Source organism: Oncorhynchus mykiss, chromosome 25, assembly GCF_057628025.1.
Source record: "Oncorhynchus mykiss isolate SJ-2025 chromosome 25, ASM5762802v1, whole genome shotgun sequence".
Lineage (NCBI taxonomy): Eukaryota > Metazoa > Chordata > Actinopteri > Salmoniformes > Salmonidae > Oncorhynchus > Oncorhynchus mykiss.
In genome coordinates, this window is record NC_143046.1 from 89,612,285 (window position 1) to 89,639,566 (window position 27,282).

Here is a 27,282-nt window from a genome sequence, read left to right on the forward strand (position 1 = left end):
TTCTTATTTACAATGACAGCTTACCCTGACAACACCGGGCCAATTGTGCGCTGCCCTATGGGACTCCCAATCACGGCCAGGTTGTGATACAGCCTGGATTCGAACCAGGGTGTCTGTAGGGATGCCTTAGCACTGAGATGCAGTGCCTTAGACCGCTGCTCCACTCTTTTGATGTAAAGAGTATTTTAACAACCCATTCATCTGTGTTTGAGGCATAAGGGTGCATGTCATTATGGCAAAATAGTTTAGCCCCCTATTAGTGTTCTAATGACTTACCTTGTTGATTAAAGGCCAAATAAAATTCTATGATTAAATACGCTTTTTAAAAAAAAATATATATATATATATATATATATTTGTAAAGTAGTAGTAGTGGGAGTTAGCCACATTCTCCATAAGGGTTCGCTAACAGTCCGTCAACAGAAGCGCCCCCTGGCGGAGATGGGGCTGAGGGAGAGAGAAGACATATCTGACTACTTCTAAGAAAAGATGAACAACTACCAGCTAAAACAATTTAAGTTTTTTTATACATGTAATACATTGGTTTATGTTTGAAACATCTGCTGTATCGGTCCACAAAGTCAGAGAAGAAAAGTAAACAGAGAAAGAATGCAGATTTTGTACGTGGCACGTTTACGTGGCGTGAACAATGAGCGTTACCCGGAACTGCTACATTTGGCAGAAACATTTCGAGCTAGATAGCTATAAAGAATAATAGCTAAGTGCAGTTAGTTTTGCTCAAAAATTATTCAAAAATAAATAAAATAGCTACATTGAAGAGTACGATATGGGCAATACACTTTCTAGAGATGACAACGTGTCAACTGTAGCCAACAATACTTTGTGAGGGAAGATAGTTAGCCTAGCAGGCTATCTAATTTTGCTAACGTTACAGTAGCTACTACTAGATGATGTTTAGATTTCTGCAAAAGTAAGAAGCAGATTAGCTAGATTGACATTAGATTGCATAAACAACCGTGTTCAATGTCGTAGTGGTTAAATCGTAGAGTTATTTAGCAGAACTGACCACATGGCTGTTTAGACCTCTGTGCAGATAGTTTTAGTTATCTATCATTGCTGCGAAGTCGATTCTTGTGATCAATGATTGACATTTTAGTCATTTAAGTATAAGAGCGACTTACAATTCATGAATTTGTTTTAAGATAGTTAGGTGAGACGACACATCACGTTAAATTTTCCCTCAACAAAGTATTTATCACCAAAGGCAGTGCTAGTGGGAAAAGAGAAGTACCATTTGATTTATAGTTATTTTTTATACTTGGCGTTATCTGTCTAGCAATCAAGTTTGCCAACCTATCCATCTAGTCAGTTTCTGGATTGAGACTAGTCTGTTTACCGCTCTAGCTACCACTTTCCAATAGTCAGGCTAATTGTTGCATAGAAAAGCACCGCTGCAATTATGTCTATGGACGATTTCACTTCGATCAGCCTGCTGTCCCTGGCCATGTTGGTGGGGTGTTATGTGTCTGGAACCATTCCTCTGGCTGTCAACTTCTCAGAGGTGAGTAGCACTCAAACTTTGCCTGAGTGACATAATTGAACTTGAAGCGGAGACTTCAGCTGAAGTCCTTAGCTACTGAGATCACTATGCATATAAAGGCACACATTTCGCTACACTCGCATTAACATCTGCTAACCATGTGTATGTGACATAAGATTTGATTTGATTTTAGTGTATCAATCAGACTGTTCTAACCGTCACATGCAATTCTACATCTTCAGTGACGTTAGCTAGCCTAATAATTGCTATTCCGAGGCCAAAGTTAATGTGTTGACTATTGATCCTTACCCCTCTCCTGTCCTGGTTGTCCTGTTGATGAACCCCCCTGTCCTGGTTGTCCTGCTGATGAACCCTCTGTCCTGGTTGTCTGGTCCTGCAGGAGAAGCTGAAGCTGGTGACGGTCCTGGGAGCAGGGCTGCTGTGTGGTACTGCCCTGGCTGTCATCATCCCCGAGGGGGTCCATGCCCTGTATGAGGAGGTCCTGGAGGGTGAGACTCAATCTGCATACCAAATGGAACCCTATTCCCTTTATACTGGTCCAATGTTAGCTAGCTCTGGTCCAACGTTAGCTAGCTCTGGTCCAACGTTAGCTAGCTCTGGTCTAACGTTAGCTAGCTCTGGTCCAACGTTAGCTAGCTCTGGTCCAACGTTAGCTAGCTCTGGTCCAACGTTAGCTAGCCCTGGTCCAACGTTAGCTAGCCCTGGTCCAACGTTAGCTAGCTCTGGTCCAACGTTAGCTAGCTCTGGTCCAACGTTAGCTAGCTCTGGTCCAACGTTAGCTAGCTCTGGTCCAACGTTAGCTGGCCCTGGTCCAACGTTAGCTAGCTCTGGTCCAACGTTAGCTAGCTCTGGTCCAACGTTAGCTAGCTCTGGTCCAACGTTAGCTAGCCCTGGTCCAACGTTAGCTAGCCCTGGTCCAACGTTAGCTGGCCCTGGTCCAACGTTAGCTGGCCCTGGTCCAACATTAGCTAGCCCTGGTCCAACGTTAGCTAGCCCTGGTCCAACGTTAGCTGGCCCTGGTCCAACGTTAGCTGGCCCTGGTCCAACATTAGCTAGCCCTGGTCCAACGTTAGCTAGCCCTGGTCCAACGTTAGCTGGCCCTGGTCCAACGTTAGCTGGCCCTGGTCCAACGTTAGCTAGCCCTGGTCCAACGTTAGCTAGCCCTGGTCCAACGTTAGCTGGCCCTGGTCCAACGTTAGCTGGCCCTGGTCCAACATTAGCTAGCCCTGGTCCAACGTTAGCTAGCCCTGGTCCAACGTTAGCTGGCCCTGGTCCAACGTTAGCTGGCCCTGGTCCAACGTTAGCTGGCCCTGTTCCAACGTTAGCTAGCCCTGGTCCAACGTTAGCTGGCCCTGGTCCAACGTTAGCTAGCCCTGGTCCAACGTTAGCTAGCTCTGGTCCAACGTTAGCTAGCTCTGGTCCAACGTTAGCTTGCTCTAGTCCAACGTTAGCTAGCTGGTCTCAGTCTCTACTGTCTGGGTTAGGGTCTCGGTCTCTACTGTCTGGATTAGGGTCTCAGTCTCTACTGTCTCGGTTAGGGTCTCAGTCTCTACTGTCTGGGTTAGGGTCTCAGTGTCTACTGTCTGGATTAGGGTCTCAGTCTCTACTGTCTGGGTTAGGGTCTCAGTGTCTACTGTCTGGATTAGAGTCTCAGTCTCTACTGTAGTGGTTAGGGTCTCAGTCTCTACTGTCTGGGTTAGGGCCTCAGTCTCTACTGTCTGGGTTAGGGTCTCATTCTCTCCTGTCTGGGTTAGGGTCTCAGTCTCTACTGTCTGGGTTAGGGTCTCATTCTCTCCTGTCTGGGTTAGGGTCTCAGTCTCTACTGTTAGGGTCTCGGTCTCTACTGTCTGGGTTAGGGTCTCTGTCTCTACTGTCTGGGTTAGGGTCTCTGTCTCTACTGTTAGGGTCTCTCTCTACTGTTAGGGTCTCAGTCTCTACTGTCTGGGTTAGGGTCTCTCTCTCCTGTTAGGGTCTCAGTCTCTCCTGTTAGGGTCTCAGTCTCTACTGGCTGGGTCTCAGTCTCTACTGGCTGGGTCTCAGTCTCTACTGTTAGGGTCTCTGTCTCTACTGTTAGGGTCTCTGTCTCTACTGTCTGGGATAGGGTCTCTGTCTCTACTGTCTGGGATAGTGTCTCTGTCTCTACTGTCTGAGATAGTGTCTCTGTCTCTACTGTCTGGGATAGTGTCTCTGTCTCTACTGTCTGGGTCTCTGTCTCTACTGTCTGTGTCTCTGTCTCTACTGTCTGTGTCTCTGTCTCTACTGTCTGTGTCTCTGTCTCTACTGTCTGGGTCTCTGTCTCTACTGTCAGGGATAGTGTCTCTGTCTCTACTGTCTGGGTCTCTGTCTCTACTGTCTGGGTCTCTGTCTCTACTGTTAGGGTCTCAGTCTCCCCTGTTAGGGTCTCAGTCTCTACTGTCTGGGTTAGGGTCTCAGTCTCTACTGTCTGGGATAGTGTCTCTGTCTCTACTGTCTGGGTCTCAGTCTCTACTGTTAGGGTCTCTGTCTCTACTGTCTGTGTCTCTGTCTCTACTGTCTGTGTCTCTGTCTCTACTGTCTGGGTCTCTGTCTCTACTGTCAGGGATAGTGTCTCTGTCTCTACTGTCTGGGTCTCTGTCTCTACTGTCTGGGTCTCTGTCTCTACTGTTAGTGTCTCAGTCTCCCCTGTTAGGGTCTCAGTCTCTACTGTCTGGATTAGGGTCTCAGTCTCTACTGTCTGGTTTAGTGTCTCTGTCTCTACTGTCTGGGATAGGGTCTCAGTCTCTCTCTCTGTGTAGGTGTGCACCACGCCCCTGGCCAGGTGGAGGGGGTGGGGGTGTCTGAGCCCAGGGAAGGTGTGGATGCAGCTCTGGGGGTCAGTGGGGAGCACAGCCACAGCCACGAGCACCTCCATGCCTACATCGGGGTTTCTCTGGTCCTGGGGTTCGTTTTCATGCTGCTGGTCGACCAGATAGGAAGCGCCCACGTACACAGCAGTGCTGACGGTCAGTCTAAAGACACACACACACACACACACACACACACACACACACACAGCAGTGCTGACGGTCAGTCTACACACACACACACACAGCAGTGCTGACGGTCAGTCTAAAGACACACACACACACACACACACACACACACACACACACACACACACACACACACACACACAGCAGTGCTGACGGTCAGTCTACACACACACACACACAGCAGTGTTGACGGTCAGTCTGGACTCACTCTGTCTGTCTGTCTGACTGACTGATTTGGTATGTGTGTGTGTCTGTCTGACTGTCTGACTGATTTGGTGTGTGTGTGTGTGTGTGTGTGTGTGTCTGACTGTCTGACTTGGTGTGTGTGTGTCTGACTGTCTGACTTGGTGTGTGTGTGTGTGTCTGTCTGACTTGGTGTGTGTGTGTGTGTCTGTCTGACTTGGTGTGTGTGTGTCTGTCTGACTTGGTGTGTGTGTCTGTCTGACTTGGTGTGTCTGTCTGACTTGGTGTCTGTCTGTCTGTCTGTCTGTCTGACTGACTTGGTGTCTGTCTGTCTGTCTGTCTGTCTGACTGACTTGGTGTCTGTCTGTCTGACTGACTTGGTGTCTGTCTGTCTGACTGATTTGGTGTGTGTGTGTGTGTCTGTCTGACTGACTGATTTGGTGTATGTGTGTGTGTCTGTCTGACTGATTTGGTGTGTGTGTGTGTCTGTCTGACTGACTGATTTGGTGTGTGTGTGTCTGTCTGACTGATTTCGTATGTGTGTGTCTGTCTGACTGACTTGGTGTGTGTGTGTGTGTGTCTGTCTGACTGATTTGGTGTGTGTCTGTCTGACTGATTTCGTATGTGTGTCTGTCTGTCTGACTGATTTGGTGTGTGTGTGTGTCTGTCTGACTGATTTGGTGTGTGTGTGTGTGTGTCTGACTGATTTGGTGTGTGTGTGTGTGTCTGTCTGACTGATTTGGTGTGTCTGTCTGACTGATTTGGTGTGTGTGTGTCTGTCTGTCTGACTGATTTGGTCTGTCTGTCTGACTGATTTGGTCTGTCTGTCTGACTGATTTGGTGTGTGTGTCTGTCTGTCTGACTGATTTGGTGTGTGTGTGTGTGTGTGTGTCTGTCTGACTGATTTGGTGTGTGTGTGTGTGTGTTTAGATCCAGAGTCTGCGAGGGTTGCCAGCTCAAAGATCACCACCACCTTGGGACTAGTGGTCCATGCAGCAGGTAAGATGGCTTCCTGATACAGTGTTTTAGGAAGAAGAGACAGTGGATGTCTATGGAGGCTTGTAGGTGGATTCTGCATCCTATCTACTGTACATAATGTTATGTGGATTGTCAATTATTTTGGTTGTATATTCTGTTTTATTCAGTAGGTCAAATTCCTGGTACATATACAGTGACTATACTAAACATTAGGAACACCTTCCTAGTATTGAGTTTGCACCCCGTTTTGCCCTCAGAACAGCCTCAATTCGTCTGGGAACGGACTCTACAAGGTGTTGAGAGCGTTCCACAGGGATGCTGGTCCATGTTGACTCCAATGCCTCCCACAGTTGTTTCAAGTTGTCTGGATGGTTTTTGGGTGGGTGGACCATTCTTGATACACACGGGAAACTGTTGAGTGTGAAAAACCCAGCAGCGTTGCAGTTCTTGACACAAACCGGTGCGGCCTGGCACCTACTACCAAACCCTGTTCAAAAGACACTTCAATATTTTGTCTTCCCCATTCACCCTCTGAATGGCACACGAACACAACCCATGTCTCAATTTGTCTCAAGGCTTAAAAATCCTTATTTAACCACCCGTCTCCTCCCCTTCATCTACACTGATTGAAGTGGATTAAACAAGTGACGTCAATAAGGGATCATATCTCTCACCTGGATTCACCTGGCCAGTCTGTTAGGGTTGAATGGAGAGAACTCGGTTACTGGGATTTACTGCCCAAAACCACTCCCTTTTTACAGGATAAATAACTTGAGAGAAACCGATTTAAATTATTATTATAAATGATGTCTATGAACAGCATGGTGTGAAATGGAACTGTTAAATGAGGGAGGGACAGGCAGACCATCTCAGTGTGGAGGGAGGGACAGGCAGACCGTCTCAGTGTGGAGGGAGGGACACGCAGACCGTCTCAGTGTGGAGGGAGGGACAGGCAGACCGTCTCAGTGTGGAGGGAGGGACAGGCAGACCGTTTCAGTGTGGAGGGATGGACAGGCAGACCGTCTCAGTGTGGAGGGAGGGACAGGCAGACCGTCTCAGTGTGGAGGGAGGGACAGGCAGACCGTCTCAGTGTGGAGGGAGGGACAGGCAGACCGTCTCAGTGTGGAGGGAGGGACAGGCAGACCGTCTCAGTGTGGAGGGAGGGACAGGCAGACCGTCTCAGTGTGGAGGGAGGGAATGGCAGACCGTCTCGGTGTGGAGGGAGGGACAGGCAGACCGTCTCGGTGTGGAGGGAGGGACAGGCAGACCGTCTCGGTGTGGAGGGAGGGACAGGCAGACCGTCTCGGTGTGGAGGGAGGGACAGGCAGACCGTCTCAGTGTGGAGGGAGGGACGGGCAGACCGTCTCAGTATGGAGGGAGGGACGGGCAGACCGTCTCAGTGTGGAGGGACAGACAGACCGTCTCGGTGTGGAGGACAGGCAGACCGTCTCGGTATGGAGGACAGGCAGACCGTCTCGGTGTGGAGGGACAGGCAGACCGTCTCGGTGTGGAGGGACAGGCAGACCGTCTCAGTGTGGAGGGAGGGACAGGCAGACCTTCTCGGTGTGGAGGGACAGGCAGACCGTCTCAGTATGGAGGACAGGCAGACCGTCTCAGTGTGGAGCAGCCGTTCACAATGCCTGTAGACCTATCATCTCATCATTGTAACTTTTTTTATTGTGACAGTTCGGTCTACATTTGCTCCAGCATAGCCTACACTACATAAATATAAAGAACGAATGCTTGTCTAATTTACCCAACTTTAGAGCAGGTGTTCTTAATGTTTTGCATGGTGTGCTGGGTAAATAAAGGTGATTCTGATCTTCCAGCTGACGGCGTGGCTCTCGGAGCAGCGGCTTCAACTTCCCAGACCAGTGTTCAGCTCATTGTCTTTGTGGCCATCATGCTTCACAAGGTACAGTGACAGTTCATCTTGTTATCTGCCATCTTGTGTTTTCAGCGGTCCCTCTCAGCGTGGATATAATGATAATGTGTTGTTTAACAGCTTCCTTCCTTCCATATCGGATCCTCTGTCTCTTTAAACACAACGTGACGTGCCCCACCCACCCTCTCTGCCAAGTTGATGGCACTAGGAGTTAGTTAAACCAATTCAACTCAGTTTTCATGTAACTGCCTAATTAATCGAAGCACTTCAGTGAATTAGTGATGCATAGTATGTTGAAAGCTTCCGTACAGGTGTGGTATTAACATCCCTGGGAAATGAACTGAACTGAATGACTACTGACCCGTAGGCCACTTCCATCATCGCTTCTAGAGCAGGCCTGCAGGCCACTTCCATCATCGCTTCTAGAGCAGGCCTGCAGGCCACTTCCATCATCGCTTCTAGAGCAGGCCTGCAGGCCACTTCCATCATCGCTTCTAGAGCAGGCCTGCAGGCCACTTCCATCATCGCTTCTAGAGCAGGCCTGCAGGCCACTTCCATCATCGCTTCTAGAGCAGGCCTGCAGGCCATTTCCATCATCGCTTCTAGAGCAGGCCTGCAGGCCACTTCCATCATCGCTTCTAGAGCAGGCCTGCAGGCCACTTCCATCATCGTGACGTGCTTCTAGAGCAGGCCTGCAGGCCACTTCCATCATCGTGACGTGCTTCTAGAGCAGGCCTGCAGGCCACTTCCATCATCGTGACGTGCTTCTAGAGCAGGCCTGCAGGCCACTTCCATCATCGTGACGTGCTTCTAGAGCAGGCCTGCAGGCCACTTCCATCATCGTGACGTGCTTCTAGAGCAGGCCTGCAGGCCACTTCCATCATCGTGACGTGCTTCTAGAGCAGGCCTGCAGGCCACTTCCATCATCGTGACGTGCTTCTAGAGCAGGCCCGCAGGCCACTTCCATCATCGTGACGTGCTTCTAGAGCAGGCCCGCAGGCCACTTCCATCATCGTGACGTGCTTCTAGAGCAGGCCCGCAGGCCACTTCCATCATCGTGACGTGCTTCTAGAGCAGGCCCGCAGGCCACTTCCATCATCGTGACGTGCTTCTAGAGCAGGCCTGCAGGCCACTTCCATCATCGTGACGTGCTTCTAGAGCAGGCCTGCAGGCCACTTATTTTCCACGGATGGCCACATTTAGAGTATATTTTTTACCATCGTTAACCAGAATCATCCATCATGTGTATGACTGACAGATATATATATATATAGATATATCTACTGTAAATCACGTCCAGATATGCCACTTATTTTACTTGTTTAACATGCACAGAAATAAACCACATCCATGTTCTCCTTTTGGTATTTTCATTATTAAACAATGGAATGAACTACATGGAGGGAAAAGTGCATTCAGGACCAGCCTCTAAATTATACACCGTAATGGAAGCCCCAGGACCAACCTCTAAATTATACACCGTAATGGAAGCCCCAGGACCAACCTCTAAATTATACACCGTAATGGAAGCCCCAGGACCAACCTCTAAATTATACACCGTAATGGAAGCCCTGGCCCCAGGACCAACCTCTAAATTATACACCGTAATGGAAGCCCTGGCCCCAGGACCAACCTCTAAATTATACACCGTAATGGAAGCCCTGGCCCCAGGACCAGCCTCTAAATTATACACCGTAATGGAAGCCCTGGCCCCAGGACCAGCCTCTAAATTATACACCGTAATGGAAGCCCTGGCCCCAGGACCAACCTCTAAATTATACACCGTAATGGAAGCCCTGGCCCCAGGACCAACCTCTAAATTATACACCGTAATGGAAGCCCTGGCCCCAGGACCAGCCTCTAAATTATACACTGTAATGGAAGCCCTGGCCCCAGGACCAACCTCTAAATTATACACCGTAATGGAAGCCCTGGCCCCAGGACCAGCCTCTAAATTATACACCGTAATGGAAGCCCTGGCCCCAGGACCAGCCTCTAAATTATACACCGTAATGGAAGCCCTGGCCCCAGGACCAGCCTCTAAATTATACACCGTAATGGAAGCCCTGGCCCCAGGACCAACCTCTAAATTATACACCGTAATGGAAGCCCTGGCCCCAGGACCAACCTCTAAATTATACACCGTAATGGAAGCCCTGGCCCCAGGACCAGCCTCTAAATTATACACCGTAATGGAAGCCCCAGGACCAGCCTCTAAATTATACACCGTAATGGAAGCCCCAGGACCAGCCTCTAAATTATACACCATAATGGAAGCCCTGGCCCCAGGACCAACCTCTAAATTATACACCGTAATGGAAGCCCTGGCCCCAGGACCAACTTCTAAATTATACACCGTAATGGAAGCCCTGGCCCCAGGACCAACCTCTAAATTATACACCGTAATGGAAGCCCTGGCCCCAGGACCAACCTCTAAATTATACACCGTAATGGAAGCCCTGGCCCCAGGACCAACCTCTAAATTATACACCGTAATGGAAGCCCTGGTCCCAGGATCAGCCTCTAAATTATACACCGTAATGGAAGCCCCAGGACCAGCCTCTAAATTATACACCGTAATGGAAGCCCCAGGACCAGCCTCTAAATTATACACCATAATGGAAGCCCTGGCCCCAGGACCAACCTCTAAATTATACACCGTAATGGAAGCCCTGGCCCCAGGACCAACCTCTAAATTATACACCGTAATGGAAGCCCTGGCCCCAGGACCAACCTCTAAATTATACACCGTAATGGAAGCCCTGGCCCCAGGACCAACCTCTAAATTATACACCGTAATGGAAGCCCTGGCCCCAGGACCAACCTCTAAATTATACACTGTAATGGAAGCCCTGGTCCCAGGATCAGCCTCTAAATTATACACCGTAATGGAAGCCCTGGCCCCAGGACCAGCCTCTAAATTATACACCGTAATGGAAGCCCTGGTCCCCAGGACCAGCCTCTAAATTATACACCGTAATGGAAGCCCTGGCCCCAGGACCAACCTCTAAATTATACACCGTAATGGAAGCCCTGGCCCCAGGACCAACCTCTAAATTATACACCGTAATGGAAGCCCTGGCCCCAGGACCAACCTCTAAATTATACACCGTAATGGAAGCCCTGGCCCCAGGACCAACCTCTAAATTATACACCGTAATGGAAGCCCTGGCCCCAGGACCAACCTCTAAATTATACACCGTAATGGAAGCCCTGGCCCCAGGACCAACCTCTAAATTATACACTGTAATGGAAGCCCTGGTCCCAGGATCAGCCTCTAAATTATACACCGTAATGGAAGCCCTGGCCCCAGGACCAGCCTCTAAATTATACACCGTAATGGAAGCCCTGGCCCCAGGACCAGCCTCTAAATTATACACCGTAATGGAAGCCCTGGCCCCAGGACCAACCTCTAAATTATACACCGTAATGGAAGCCCTGGCCCCAGGACCAACCTCTAAATTATACACTGTAATGGAAGCCCTGGTCCCAGGATCAGCCTCTAAATTATACACTGTAATGGAAGCCCCAGGACCAGCCTCTAAATTATACACCATAATGGAAGCCCCAGGACCAGCCTCTAAATTATACACCATAATGGAAGCCCCAGGACCAGCCTCTAAATTATACACCATAATGGAAGCCCCAGGACCAGCCTCTAAATTATACACCATAATGGAAGCCCCAGGACCAGCCTCTAAATTATACACCATAATGGAAGCCCCAGGACCAGCCTCTAAATTATACACCATAATGGAAGCCCCAGGACCAGCCTCTAACTACATGGAGGGAAAAGTGCATTCAGGACCACGGACAGAACTCTTAACGGGTATCAACAAAAACGCAAGAGAGAGAGAGAGCTCAGCATTACGTTTAAACTACTCAATCAGTGTGAGAAGTGAAGTGACCATCCTACCAATCCTCGACGATGTCATTTACAAATTAGCCTCCAATACCCTACTCAACAAATTGGATGCAACCTATGACAGTGCCATCCGTTTTGTCACTAAAGCCCCATACACTACCCACCATTGCGACCTGTACGCTCTCATTGGTTGGCCCTCGCTTCATACTCGTCGCCAAACCCACTGGCTCCATGTCATCTACAAGACCCTGCTAGTTAAAGTCCCCCCTTATCTCAGCTTACTAGTCACCATAGCATCACCCACCTGTAGCACGCGCTCCAGCAGGTATATCTCTCTGGTCACCCCCAGAACCAATTCCTCCTTTGGCCGCCTCTCTTTCCAGTTCTCTGCTGCCAATGACTGGAACGAACTACAAAAATCTCTGAAACTGGAAACACTTATCTCCCTCACTAGCTTTAAGCACCAACTGTCAGAGCAGCTCACAGATTATTGCACCTGTACATAGCCCACCTATAATTTAGCCCTATCAACTACCTCTTTCCCAACTGTATTTAATTTATTTATTTATTTTGCTCCTTTGCACCCCATTATTTTTATTTCTACTTTGCACATTCTCCCATTGCAAATCTACCATTCCAGTGTTTTACTTGCTATATTGTATTTACTTTGCCACCATGGCCTTTTTTTTGCCTTTACCTCCCTTATCTCACCTCATTTGATCACATTATATATAGACTTGTTTATACTGTATTATTGACTGTATGTTTGTTTTACTCCATGTGTAACTCTGTTGTTGTTGTATGTGTCGAACTGCTTTGCTTTATCTTGGCCAGGTCGCAATTGTAAATGAGAACTTGTTCTCAACTGGCCTAGCTGGTTAAATAAAGGTGTTCTCAACTAGCCTACCTGGTTAAATAAAGGTGTTCTCAACTAGCCTACCTGGTTAAATAAAGGTGTTCTCAACTAGCCTACCTGGTTAAATAAAGGTGTTCTCAACTAGCCTACCTGGTTAAATAAAGGTGTTCTCAACTAGCCTACCTGGTTAAATAAAGGTGTTCTCAACTAGCCTAGCTGGTTAAATAAAGGTGTTCTCAACTAGCCTACCTGGTTAAATAAAGGTGTTCTCAACTAGCCTACCTGGTTAAATAAAGGTGTTCTCAACTAGCCTAGCTGGTTAAATAAAGGTGTTCTCAACTAGCCTACCTGGTTAAATAAAGGTGTTCTCAACTGGCCTACCTGGTTAAATAAAGGTGTTCTCAACTAGCCTACCTGGTTAAATAAAGGTGTTCTCAACTAGCCTACCTGGTTAAATAAAGGTGTTCTCAACTAGCCTACCTGGTTAAATAAAGGTGTTCTCAACTAGCCTACCTGGTTAAATAAAGGTGTTCTCAACTAGCCTACCTGGTTAAATAAAGGTGTTCTCAACTAGCCTACCTGGTTAAATAAAGGTGTTCTCAACTAGCTTACCTGGTTAAATAAAGGTGTTCTCAACTGGCCTACCTGGTTAAATAAAGGTGTTCTCAACTAGCCTACCTGGTTAAATAAAGGTGTTCTCAACTAGCCTACCTGGTTAAATAAAGGTGTTCTCAACTAGCCTAGCTGGTTAAATAAAGGTGTTCTCAACTAGCCTACCTGGTTAAATAATAAATAAATAAAGAAGTCTCTGATGGGCTAGAGCAGTGAAGTCAGATATCATTTCTGACGTCACTATGCGCAGGATTGCTGAGAGGTGAGAGTCAGTAAGAGATGATCTGTGCCTTAAACTTGTTATATTTCATCACTGAAAATTTCTGTGCACGTACAACACTACCGTTCACTACCTTGTTTTCCATGAAAACGTACATCAAATGAAATGAACAGGAAATATAGTCAAGACGTTGACAAGGTTATAAATAATGACTGAGTTGAAATAATAATTGTGTCCTTCAAACTTTGTTTTAGTCAAAGAATCCTCCATTTGCAGCAATTACAGCCTTGCAGTTGTTTGGCGTTCTAGTTGTCAATTTGTTGAGGTGATCTGAAGAGATTTCACCCCATGCTTCCTGAAGCACCTCCCACCAGTTGGATTGGCTTGATGGGCACTTCTTACGTACCTTACGGTCAAGCTGCTCCCACAACAGCTCAAAAGGGTTGAGATCTGCCTCCCATTATAGACAGAATACCAGCTGACTGCTTCTTCCCTGAATAGTTGTTGCGTAGTTTGGAGCTGTGATTTGGGTCATTGTCCTGTTGTTGGAGGAAATTGGCTCCAATTAAGTGCCGTCCACAGGGCATAGCGTTGCAAAATGGAGTGATACACTTCTGTCTTCAACATCCCTTTTGCCCTGTACAAATCTCCCATTTTACCTCCACCAAAGCACCCCCAAGGTATCACATCGCCTCCAGACAGATGGCGTCAAGCAGTCCTCCAACATCTTTTCATTTTTTATGTGTCTCACGAATGTTATTCTTTGTGATCCGAACACCTCAAACTTAGATTTGTCTGTCCATTTTTCAATCTTCCTCTGTCCAGTGCCTGTGTTCCTTTGCCCATCTTAATCTTTTATTTTTATTGGCCAGTCTGAGATAAGGCTTTTTCATTTGCAACTCTGCCTAGAAGGCCAGCATCCCGGAGTCGCCTCTTCACTGTTGACGTTGAGACTGGTGTTTTGCGGGTACTATTTAATGAAGCTGCCAGTTGAGGACTTGTGAGGGGTCTGTTCCTCTGTACGCCTATGTAGATATTCCATAAGAAATCAGCCGTTTCCAGCTACAACAGTCATTTACAACATTAACAATGTCTACACTGTATTTCTGATCAATTTGATGTTATTTTAATGGACCAGACTAGTAGTGTCATCTGATAGGGAACAGACTAGTAATGTCAGAACGTGGTCTGATAGGGGACAGACTAGTAGTGTCAGAAGGTCGTCTGATAGGGAACAGACTAGTTGTGTCAGAACGTGGTCTGATAGGGAACAGACTAGTAGTGTCGGAAGGTGGGTCAGGAGGAGTAGTTTTCCCTTGAAGGCTTTGACAAGGCTGTACATCTGATGTGTAAAAAGGCCCTTCCTTCCCTTGTAGTTTGGAGTTCAGTTCATTCATGAGGCCATGATGTCCACTGGGAAGGCAAAATCAACCAACCAACCATTCTTCATCTGGCAGTTGAGGGAAATCCACCTATTCTTTTCATTTGAAAAAAACTCAGCCATCTCCGACTTCAGGTGCCACACCCTTTTAAGCACCTTCCCCAAACTTAGCCATCTCTCACGTTTGTGTGGTAGGGGAGATCTGCATTACCTGACTCTGTCTCTTCCGACAGTGAGACAAAAACTGCCTGTGGTTTAAAGATTTTGCTCATTTTCATTTGGCTTTCAAGAGGCCCAATCTGCCTGTGCAACAAGGCCCATCTGCTAGAGCAACAAGGTCATTAACCAAAAAAGCCCATTTTAAGTTGATTTGAAAACCTGGAAAACACTAGCTATTCTGTTAAGGTTGTATGGAAGTGTATATAAATGTACACAAACTTTAATTAGACTTTTAATCGGGAAAGTATTCAGACACCTATTTCCTCATGTTACGTTAGTTTTATTCAAAATATTGATTAAATAAAACATTTTCCTCATCCATCTACACACAATACCCCATAATGACATCACAATACCCCATAATGACATCACAATACCCCATAATGACATCACAATTCCCCATAATGACATCACAATAACCCATAATGACATCACACTACCCCATAATGACATCACAATACCCCATAATGACATCACAATACCCCATAATGAAAAAGCGAAAAACAGTTTTTTTTATACATTTTTGCACATTTATTACAAAGAAAAAAAACCTTATTTTCAGACTCTTTGCTATGAGACTCGAAATGGAGCTCCAGTGCGTCCTGCTTCTGATGGTGATGGGGAGTCCCATAGGGTGGCGCACAATTGGCCCAGTATTGTCCGGGTCTGGCCGTCATTGTAAATAAGAATTTATTCTTAACTGACTTGCCTAGTTAAATAAAATAATTAAAAGAAGTGTGGCAATTTGGCAGCCGGGAGAAGGGAATTATAATGATTATTTTCAGCACAACGGCCGCTTTGACCGCAAGAAATGCATATTTTTTTTAGGCCACTGGGAAATTTGAAGCACTACACACTGCCCTTACCCACCTGGATAAAAGGAATGCATATGTGAGGATGCTGTTCATCGACGACAACTCGGTCTTTAATACCATAGTGCCCTCTAAACTCACCACAAAGCTCATGGCCCCTGGGACTGGACTTCCTGTCTATGCAACTGTCCTGGATTGAACTTCCTGTCTATGCATCTGTCCTGGACTGGACTTCCTGTCTATGCAACTGTCCTGGATTGGACTTCCTGTCTATGCAACTGTCCTGGACTGGACTTCCTGTCTATGCAACTGTCCTGGACTGGACTTCCTGCCTATGCAACATTACTACCTCGACACTGATTCTCAACACGTGGGCCCCACAAGGGTGAAATCCTGTACTCCCTGTATACCCATGACACAGTTCCAACTTTTAAAAAAAATAACATTTATTTTTATTTAACTGGGAGGAGGTAGGTACTCTGACAGCGTGGTGCCAGGTCAACATCTGCACCCTCGACCTCAGCAAAACAAAGGAGAGGATTGTGGACTTCAGGAGGAACCATGTCGGGCTCGCCCCCATTCTCATCAACGGGCGTAATTCAAAAGGCAGTTTCTTGGTAACAGTTGAATAAAATGAGAGAAAATAAGAAACCCGCTATTGATAGTAACACTGCTCTTTAATAAGTTTTACATATCGGCCTCAAGGCCCTCGTCAAGCTTCTTTTTTCCCCCCTCGATGTTCCTTTGCGAACACGTCTCCGAGGAGCTGAAATATCAAACCGCACTGACGTCGTGGCGAAGAAGGCAGGACAGCGACTCCTCGAGATCAGGATGCTGAAGAAATGTGTTCTGTCCCCGAGGACCGTCGGTGTTGTTCAGGGGCTGTTGGTACAGTAACTCGCAGACCGCATGGCGCTACAGAGAGTGGAACGCTCAGCCCAACGCTCCATTGCCTGCTCACCGCCTGCCCTCCAGGACAACTACATCACCAGGTGTCGCCGGAAGGCCAAGAAGATCATCAGGGACTTCAACCACCCGAGCCAAGGCCTGTTCTCCCCGCTTCCATCACTCAGACATGGGCAGTACAGGAGCATCATGTCAGACTGGCCAATAGTTTCTTCCCTCAGACCATCAGACTGCTGAATAGCCACCACTAGGCAGCTCCCTAATCCACCTACTCTCCTGATTTACAAATCCTTATTTAACCCGTCTCCTCCCCTTCATCTACACTGATTTGAAGTGGATGTAACAGGTGACATCAATAAGGGATCATATCTTTCACCTGGATTCACCTGGTCAGTCTGTCACGGAAAGAGCAGGCGTTCTTAATGTTTGTACACACCGTCTCTATTTGTAGGTGTGTCTGTTCTCTGTAATTCCTCTCGTAATTAAACCCTGTCTCTTTCTTTCCCCCCAGGCCCCAGCAGCCTTTGGCCTGGTCTCTTTCCTGATGCATGCTGGTCTGGAGAGGAATCGGATCCGTAAACACCTGCTGGCCTTCGCCCTGGCAGCACCTGTCCTCGCCATGGTTACCTTCGTAGGACTCAGCCAGGTCAGTTGGTTGTCTATGATCTCTTCCAATATCCCACTACCTTTTCTCCCCACTACCACCTCCCCAATACCCTTTCTCCCCACTACCACCTCCCCAATACCCCTTGTCCCCACTATCACCTCCCCAATACCCCTTCTCCCCACTACCACTACCCCCCCCCCCCCCCTCCCCAATACCCAGCCAACCCCCTCCCTATTCTAACTACCCCCAATTGTTTTGTCCTCTCTACCTCCAGAGCAGTAAAGAGGCACTGTCCAACGTGAACGCCACAGGCGTGGCCATGCTGTTCTCTGCCGGGACCTTCCTGTATGTTGCCACCGTACACGTTCTGCCTGAGGTGGGCGGGACCGGACACAGCCACTCCCCCACACCGGGGAAGGAAGCAGCGAAGGGACTGAGCAAGGTGGAGGTTGGGGCTCTGGTTCTGGGCTGTCTGCTACCGCTGGTGCTGTCTGTGGGACACCACCACTAGACACACACCGCTAGTAGACACAAAGGAGACCGAGGGGAGGAGAGGAAAGGAGGGATGTAGTAATGAGAGGAAGAGTGGGTTTAGAGGGAAAGCAGCCTAACGGACATCTCTATCACACATCTCAAATGTCTTATGTACCTGTTCTGTTGATGGACTTCTGATTTGGTTGGATTGCGGTTGTTGTGTCCTCGTTGCCGGGACAACGACCTGCGGGTGGAATCGGAACCGCGCTGGACAACACAAAGGGATGATGATGATGATGTCATAACCATAGTAATAATCAAATCAAATCAAATCAAAGGACCTCCCACTTGTTCAACACTCTAAAGGAAGTGCTATCTGCTGATACTGATGACACAAGACTGCTACCATGGTTTCTGCTTCTTTTAAGCAGACATTTCTTTTTCTATTTTGGGGGGGGGTGGGGGGGGTCTCTCTAGGTAGGCTTTACATGAACTCATGTTAATGTACCTGCTTTTGTTCTGTTGCTGAGGACTGGGCTGTGAGAAATGAAGGGATAGTTGTGACATCTTGCAGTAAAAGTAAAGGTTTTAAATCAAGAGTGATTTTTCACTCTCACTTTTCAGAGCATTGTTTATGTGCTACGTTGAGCTTGCACTCTGACACACGGTGTTCTTACTGTGAGATTAAATGTAGTCTATATTCAAATTCTTGCTAGTGCAATCAGTAACTAATTAGAAGTTTACATGTGAGTAGTTGCACTTCTATGACTTGTGGCCTGATCTATAGGCTATTTATTTATCTACCGTACTGTTAAAGGACATCGGACATTTGAGAGACATGTTGTCTATAAGACTGCTGTCCACAGACTCTAGCAAACCTGTTAACTGAGGCTTATTAAAGGGGAAATCCGCAGTTCAAACGATAACCAAAGGAATCCCCGCCACCTTGTTGGGTAAACAGCTTGAAGGATGACTGTCTTGCTTCAGACTCACAATGGAAGCCCCAGGACCAGCCTCTAAATTATACACCGTAATGGAAGCCCTGGCCCCCAGGACCAGCCTCTAAATTATACACTGTAATGGAAGCCCTGGTCCCAGGATCAGCCTCTAAATTATACACTGTAATGGAAGCCCCAGGACCAGCCTCTAAATTATACACCATAATGGAAGCCCCAGGACCAGCCTCTAAATTATACACCATAATGGAAGCCCCAGGACCAGCCTCTAAATTATACACCGTAATGGAAGCCCTGGTCCCAGGATCAGCCTCTAAATTATACACTGTAATGGAAGCCCCAGGACCAGCCTCTAAATTATACACCATAATGGAAGCCCCAGGACCAGCCTCTAAATTATACACCATAATGGAAGCCCCAGGACCAGCCTCTAAATTATACACCGTAATGGAAGCCCTGGTCCCAGGACCAGCCTCTAAATTATACACCGTAATGGAAGCCCCAGGACCAGCCTCTAAATTATACACCGTAATGGAAGCCCCAGGACCAGCCTCTAAATTATACACTGTAATGGAAGCCCTGGCCCCCAGGACCAGCCTCTAAATTATACACTGTAATGGAAGCCCTGGTCCCAGGACCAGCCTCTAAATTATACACGTAATGGAAGCCCCAGGACCAGCCTCTAAATGATACACCGTAATGGAAGCCCCAGGACCAGCCTCTAAATTATACACCGTAATGGAAGCCCTGGCCCCCAGGACCAGCCTCTAAATTATACACTGTAATGGAAGCCCTGGTCCCAGGACCAGCCTCTAAATTATACACCGTAATGGAAGCCCCAGGACCAGCCTCTAAATTATACACCGTAATGGAAGCCCTGGTCCCAGGACCAGCCTCTAAATTATACACCGTAATGGAAGCCCCAGGACCAGCCTCTAAATTATACACCGTAATGGAAGCCCCAGGACCAGCCTCTAAATTATACACCGTAATGGAAGCCCTGGCCCCCAGGACCAGCCTCTAAATTATACACTGTAATGGAAGCCCTGGTCCCAGGACCAGTCTCTAAATTATACACCGTAATGGAAGCCCCAGGACCAGCCTCTAAATTATACACCGTAATGGAAGCCCCAGGACCAGCCTCTAAATTATACACCGTAATGGAAGCCCTGGCCCCCAGGACCAGCCTCTAAATTATACACTGTAATGGAAGCCCTGGTCCCAGGACCAGCCTCTAAATTATACACCGTAATGGAAGCCCCAGGACCAGCCTCTAAATTATACACCGTAATGGAAGCCCCAGGACCAGCCTCTAAATTATACACCGTAATGGAAGCCCTGGTCCCAGGACTAGCCTCTAAATTATACACCGTAATGGAAGCCCTGGCCCCAGGACCAGCCTCTAAATTATACACTGTAATGGAAGCCCTGGTCCCAGGACCATCCTCTAAATTATACACCGTAATGGAAGCCCCAGGACCAGCCTCTAAATTATACACCGTAATGGAAGCCCCAGGACCATCCTCTAAATTATACACCGTAATGGAAGCCCTGGTCCCAGGACTAGCCTCTAAATTATACACCGTAATGGAAGCCCTGGCCCCAGGACCAGCCTCTAAATTATACACTGTAATGGAAGCCCTGGTCCCAGGACCAGCCTCTATGCACCATAAAATCTAAACTTATATCAACCCATGAATTACCCTGCTTTCTTTTACGTTTGGTTTCAAATGTGGTTCTCTTCAGACCTGTTTTCCTGAGTGATTGCAGGATAGCTACTGGTCTACTTGATGGCAAGTAGACTGGGTACTGGTCTACCTGATGACAAGTAGACTGGCGACTGGTCTATTTGATGGTGGTAGACTGGGGACTGGTCTACCTGATGACAAGTAGACTGGGTACTGGTCTATTTAATGCTGGTAGACTGGTACTGGTCTATTTGATGGTGGTAGACTGGTACTGGTCTATTTGATGGTGGTAGACTGGTACTGGTCTATTTAATGGTGGTAGACTGGTACTGGTCTATTTAATGGTGGTAGACTGGTACTGGTCTATTTGATGGTGGTAGACTGGTACTGGTCTATTTGATGGTGGTAGACTGGGTACTGGTCTATTTGATGGTGGTAGACTAGTACTGGTCTATTTAATGGTGGTAGACTGGGTACTGGTCTATTTGATGGTGGTAGACTGGTACTGGTCTATTTAATGGTGGTAGACTGGTACTGGTCTATTTGATGGTGGTAGACTGGTACTGGTCTATTTAATGGTGGTAGACTGGTACTGGTCTATTTGATGGTGGTAGACTGGTACTGGTCTATTTGATGGTGGTAGACTGGGTGATTTTAGGGTACATGACATTAGGCATTGTTCCGTGAGTAGTCAGACCAATAGATGCATTATAATGAACTCTGAACTGAGGGACCAGTAATATGGAGTGTAGACCAACAGACAGTCGCCGGTAGATGTTCAGACTGATGGCTTTGTCTGGATCACCTCGTGTCTGTCTGTGAAGAGGGACTTAGTTATTTGCATTTGGGTCAAACAAAACAGCAGTTGTGACGTAATGACTTTAGATTTATTTTTTTATTTTTTTTCTGATTTGCTTTTAATTTATCTTCTGTCCTTATCAATGTTATAAAATCTCAGCAATAAGCATGTTAATTTTGTGAGCTCTGGTGTCCGTGTCTACCCACACAGAGTTATCCATTATATTGACCAGGTGGTTGAGTGGTCATCTCTAACAATTGAAAGAGATGCCACTCAATGCCCCTATTCGATCAAATAAACCACACGTAGAAAATAAGCCTTATGTTGTTTTTTAAAACCAAATTTAACACTCATTAACCTCTGTACAAAACCTCCTGGTTTAGTGAGTGAAACATTTTATACGAAACACCACCTGCTGGAGAAAACAGATTTTGGGCCCAGTTATCCCTCTCTCTTCTCTTCTTCTGTGGTTGTGGAGGTGGTTGTGCGTGCAGTACCTTCAGCTGCAGACTGTTTTTTTTTCATTCATGAGATTTCATGGAACCAAACTAAGTCTGTTCTAAAGGGATATCATCCCTACTGGTTCTTAGTGAAATAGTGGATCTCTTGAAGCTTCTTGGTTCTAGTCGAAAGACGTGTGTGTGTGTGCGCATGCGTGTGTGTGTGTGAGAGAGAGAGAGTTGAGGGGCATCAGGGGTTAGCAGTAGACATCATGCTTCGGGGATTGTCATGTGATCATTCCATAAGGAGTCAGACATTTTTCCATCTGTTGATAGTGGAAAGTTCAATCTGTTGCAAAACTGTGTTTTTATGTTTTATTTAAATAAATCAAAATGAATGGGTGCAATGTGTCCCGACTCTGATTGGTCACCTGTCCTGGCCAGATTTGGTCACCTGACCCGACTCTGATTGGTCACCTGTCCTGGCCAGATTTGGTCACCTGTCCCGACTCTGATTGGTCACCTGTCCTGGCCAGATTTGGTTCACCTGTCCTGTCCAGATTTGGTCACCTGTCCTGGCCAGATTTGGACACCTGTCCTGGCCAGATTTGGTCACCTGTCCTGGACAGATTTGGTCACCTGTCCTGGCCAGATTTGGTCACCTGTCCTGGCCAGATCAAACCCACCCCTGAGCTATCCCACAACTGGCCACGCAGGGCTCTCCAGAGGGTGGTGAGGTCTGCCCAACGCATCACCGGGGGCAAACTACCTGCCCTCCAGGACACCTACACCACCCGATGTCACAGGAAGGCCAAAAAGATCATCAAGGACATCAACCACCCGAGCCACTGCCTGTTCACCCCGCTACCATCCAAAAGGCGAGGTCAGTACAGGTGCATCAAAGCTGGGACCGAGAGACTGAAGAACAGCTTCTATCTCAGGGCCATCAGACTGTTAAACAGCCACCACTAACACAGAGAGGCTAAATAGCCATCCACTAGCGGGCTACCACCCGGTTACTAAACCTTACGTGCTGACCGTACCGCTCGTCCGCCATCGTGCACAGGTTGATTTAGTCCACCCACACCAGACGCGACCAGGACACGCGGGTTGATTTAGTCCACCCACACCAGACGCGACCAGGACACGCAGGTTGAAAGGCAGGCCCTACCTATGTGTTCTGGTGCCATAAATGTTAAGAAATTTGAAATGTTTTATACTTTTTACTTTTCATACTGAAGTATATTTTAAATCAAATGCTTTTAGAATTTGACTCAAGTAGCATTTTACTGGGTGACTTTTACTTGAGTCGTTTTCTATTAAGGTATCTTTGCTTTTACTCAAGTATGACAGTTGGGTACTTTCTCCACCGCTGTCATTAAGCCTACACATCCTCCGAGAGCAACTTCTCCCAAAAGTTTTGAGAATGACACAAATATTAATTTCCACAAAGTTTGCTGCTTCAGTGTCTTTAGATATTTTTGTCAGATGTTACTATGGAATAGTGAAGTATAATTACAAGCATTTCGTAAGTGTCAAAGGCTTTTATTGACAATTACATGAAGTTGATGCAAAGAGTCAATATTTGCAGTGTTGACCCTTCTTTTTCAAGACCTCTGCAATCCGCCCTGGCATGCTGTCAATTCACTTCTGGGCCACATCCTGACTGATGGCAGCCCATTCTGGCATAATCAATTCTTGGAGTTTGTCAGAATTTGTGGATTTTTGTTTTGTTTACCCACATCTTTAAGAATTGACAACAAGTTGTCAATGGGATTAAGGTCTGGGGAGTTTCCTGGCCATTGTTAGGGAAGATTCAGAATTTGTTGGTAACATATGTAAGATGTTTTATATTCATCAAATGTGTGTAAGTTAATTCTCATCAGAATGGTATTTTTGTGTTATTCTGTGGTGAGGGTTGCAGTATCTGTTCTATGTCAAGACTAAGTTGCATGGCCGCTGAGAGGGGAGAGGTCAAAGTGTCATCATGTGTAAACATATCTTTCACTCTCTACCTTTCCCATAGTGGGGAAAGGAAGGTTGCAGTGTCTGGAATCATTCTATGCTCCCTTTTATGTTGTTTCTATCTTAACCTATAGCCTCACCCTCCTCTCCGTGTTACGGTGCGTGAATGAGGACCCAAAAGCGAATTAACGTAAACAGAGCTTCTTTAATAACAAAACAAAACGTAGGCTCAGATGGACCGGCAGGTTCCGACAGGACAGGACAAGGTTGCAGCAAACATGACGATAGTCTGGTTCAGGCATGAACAACACAAACAAGAATCCGACAAAGACAGGAGCAGAAACAGAGAGAGATATAGAGGACTAATCAGAGGGAAAAAAGGGAACAGGTGGGAAAAGGGGTGACGAGGTAGTTAGGAGGAGACAAGGCACAGCTGGGGGAAAGAGGGGGAGAAAAGGTAACCTAACAACGACCAGCAGAGGGAGACAGGGTGAAGGGAAAGGACAGAAACAAGACACAACATGACAGTACATGACACTCCGTGAGTTTGTCCAGGAGTTTGTATTTAGAGTGGGTTGTATCTAAATGACAATTTGATATATGCCTGTTGTAATGGAGGATTGGTTTATGGTTTGGGAAAGGAGACAAAGCTGAACGATGAGTTATGTCTATGCTGTCTGACTATGTGGGTCTTTGCTATTAAAGGAACTCAGTTGCATTGTAAGGGGGCTCTCAGAGGATTCACTGGGAGACACTGAATCAATCTGAGAGTCACAGGGTTGTGATAGAGCTCATATAATTAAAGATGGACTTTTATAACTAACTCTGACTTGTGTGTGTGGTTTGCTCCCATGATTTGGTAAATAGAGGAAATTTCCACGACATTTGGCGACGAGGAGGGGATGTGAATCTTCACTCGGTGACCGTTCCTACGATCTAGGTAAATAAATCGTGCACGAGGGATCCCCTAAACTTGGGATCTCAGGGAGAACCACACTTCGGGAAACGGAGCAGATGGACCAACCTTTGATCTAAGAGGAAGCGAGCCGAGTGGATACCACATCTCGAACTGAGTTTTTTTTAAAGAAAAAGGTGAGCGAACCACACACAGATTTGAAGTAGAGTTTTTTAATTATGCCTGTTATACTCTGAGCGTGAATTCCTTTGTAAGGAAGGCACCTTGGCGGCGTAAGCAGGGCCGAGTCAGAGGAGAGTAATCTGGGGGTTTTGTGGACTCAAAAGATACTCTGCGCTGTCCGGTTGCCAGTGACCAAGAGCCCTCCTGACACTGAATTGATCACAGTGGGGATTTGGTGAGGTCTGTCGGGGTGAGGGGCCAGGGGGTCTGTGTGTTCTAGGTGAAACACAGCACTTGGTGAAGCCCTATTGGAAGAAGGACCTCATTCTGTGTGTCTGTGTGATTTGTCTAAGTGACCCTCAGATGTGGTGAATTCCAATTATTTTAAATGTGCTAGCCAGGTATGCCCTAGGTTTACTCTGTGTGAGTCGGACCGTTCTGTGTGAGCGGGGCAGGTTTACTCTGTGTGAGTCGGACCGTTCTGTGTGAGCGGGGTAGGGTTTACTCTGTGTGGGCAAACCTTTTGATGTTCTGTGTGGACGTCAGAAAAGTTCTATGTGAAAAAATCTGACCAATCCTGTGTGGATGATCCTGAAAGTTCTGTGTGAGTAACTAAGATTTCTTAAATTTTATATGGATTCTGTGAATTATTTGAAATTATGATAAATGGTATGTGTGTATAAAGTAATGCTGAAAATGATTAGATACAATTTAAACCACCCATTCGTAGACGTACGTAGGTTTTGAGTTGATATCTTAAATGGATAATTTGATAAAGATTAAGTTTTTAAGCACTGTTACAATAATCTACAAAATCTGGGAAATTGAGCTCTAGAAACTGATTAGAGTGTGTCCACTTTTGGTTATTTTACCCTAACGATGTAACTATAGAACGCATATTGGAGTATCTCCGTCTGGGTGAAACATTTCAAATTAAACTGCCCTTAAGGTCTGAACATGTTATACTTTTTCTTCCCAGTATGAGAGAAGTTGCGGGATTTATTGAATAAACTGTTTTCCATAAAGTTAAAGAGAATTCGAGGGATGCTCGATGTAATTTATAATGTTGTACAAAGCCTAAGGTTTTCCATCAAGCTAATTATCATTGCGTGATTAAAGTGATGTAGTAAAGTAATTGAAATACGTTGCATAAGTAAACATAATCTACTTTTACTGTTTCCTAGTCATTAGTGTCGATTTTTTTATTTGATTGCTAATATATTCATTTGGAATTTGAGAATCATAGCTGGAGCAATGTTTGTACTATTAAAATTGGGCTATTATTCTTCTGGGAATTACCGATAGTGACGTGTTTTGATTTTACTTTGTAAATCGGGTTTATATCCGGAGAGTTTTTGCTATTGGCAATAGCATTGTTGGTTCGGTGGTAGTATTCTCGCCTGCAACGCGGGAGGCCCGAGTTCCATTCCCAGTCACGGCGCTGGCTGAATTCAGACTTTATGACTGTAAATAATCTATTTGTATGTTTTGCCTGGAAAGTTATGGTCGCTAGTGTTTGTATAAGAGATAAATTGAACGTTTTCAATAGATTGTTTAGGTTAAATTGATAGGCTAATTCAATTTAAAACAATAACGAAGCGAATTCTGATGCAAGACGATGTCTGTTCACTAAATTATCTGCTGGAATAATGTATTGAGAATTGGGTCGTATTTAAATTACTGTATCAATAGAGAAGACAGTTACCTAAGTTAAAGACACTCTGAATGATAGCGGGGAGAGAATGGCGATAGGAAAGTGGTTACCGAAATGTTTTTCATTCTTATAGATTGACTGACGCATGTTATAATTTTGGCGCTGTGTGTGTTATTTTTAAAGAAATATGATACATTTCATAAGTGTGGAGAGCAAAGAGAAGAGGAAGTTATAAAGTTGAGGTTTTAATCTTACGATAGAGGTAAGGGAAAAACGTTGAAATGAGAGGGGTTATATTTTTGCCCAACTGGGGGAAAAAGAAGTAGGAAAGTTGAGTTGAAAGTATGTAAGAGAGTGAGTTGTTATGTTGGCTGCTCATTGTCAGGGAAAGTTGCTGGAGGAAGGTAGATTGTTGTAGAATAACGTACATTTGCGTTATTAGTTTGAATATACAATAACCTTACTCTAATTGTTTTGACCGTTGTTCAGGTCCATTTTTTTTTCTGTATTTCTAGCAGCTGATTCGCTAGGTGGGCATCATAGATTTGTGGCGTTTATATTTACTGTATTAGGCTATGAGAATTGGGAGACTGGATGTCTGAATCATAAAACATCGTAAGGATAGCTTCTGATTGTTATTGATTCTTGGTTTGATTGTTTAAGTAACACCAGTAAATTTGAGCAGGAAAGTTCATGTACTCTAAGGTTATGGTATGTTTCCATTATGTGGAACAATGTCAGGTCATTAAAGGTGATTGCTGGATTGAATAGTACGCCAACCTGTTGACAGAAGGCTGAATGGGTATGAATGTTGAAAAGCAAGATTGGGCCAAAGACTAAACTAGTATGTTAAGTGGGGGAGTATCATAGATTTTAATTATAGTGTTGTTATAGTAGTTATATAGTGTAGTCAAAACAATTTCATATGTTTTGGTAAATTAGCTAGGTTGAATTTGGTATTTGAGTTCCTTTATTATTTGCTTTTTAAAAGAAAGGTTGGAATCAAGTATGATGCCTTGGCACTTAAAATCAGATACCACCAGGAGCGTTTTACATCAGTACTTGTTTTTTGAGGAACATGCAGACTGTGTTTTATTTTATTGAGATGTAAACATGAGTCTCTGAGCAATTTTGTCATCTGAATCATTATAGTAGTGAGTTTTTGTGTAGT

General features: G+C 46.0%; 1 protein-coding gene across 1 annotated transcript; it reads left to right on the top strand.

Annotated features, from left to right (window-relative positions):
* Nucleotides 1-410: 410 nt before the first annotated feature.
* On the top strand, nt 411-21,287 carry LOC110505947 (zinc transporter ZIP9). Its single transcript, XM_036962272.2, has 7 exons — nt 411-1,522; nt 1,902-2,010; nt 4,297-4,503; nt 5,647-5,715; nt 7,524-7,609; nt 16,962-17,096; nt 17,332-21,287. Exons 1-7 carry the CDS (start codon nt 1,421-1,423, stop codon nt 17,566-17,568), a joined length of 945 nt encoding a protein of 314 aa, XP_036818167.2. The 5' UTR covers nt 411-1,420; the 3' UTR covers nt 17,569-21,287.
* The last annotated feature ends 5,995 nt before the right edge of the window (nt 21,288-27,282 follow it).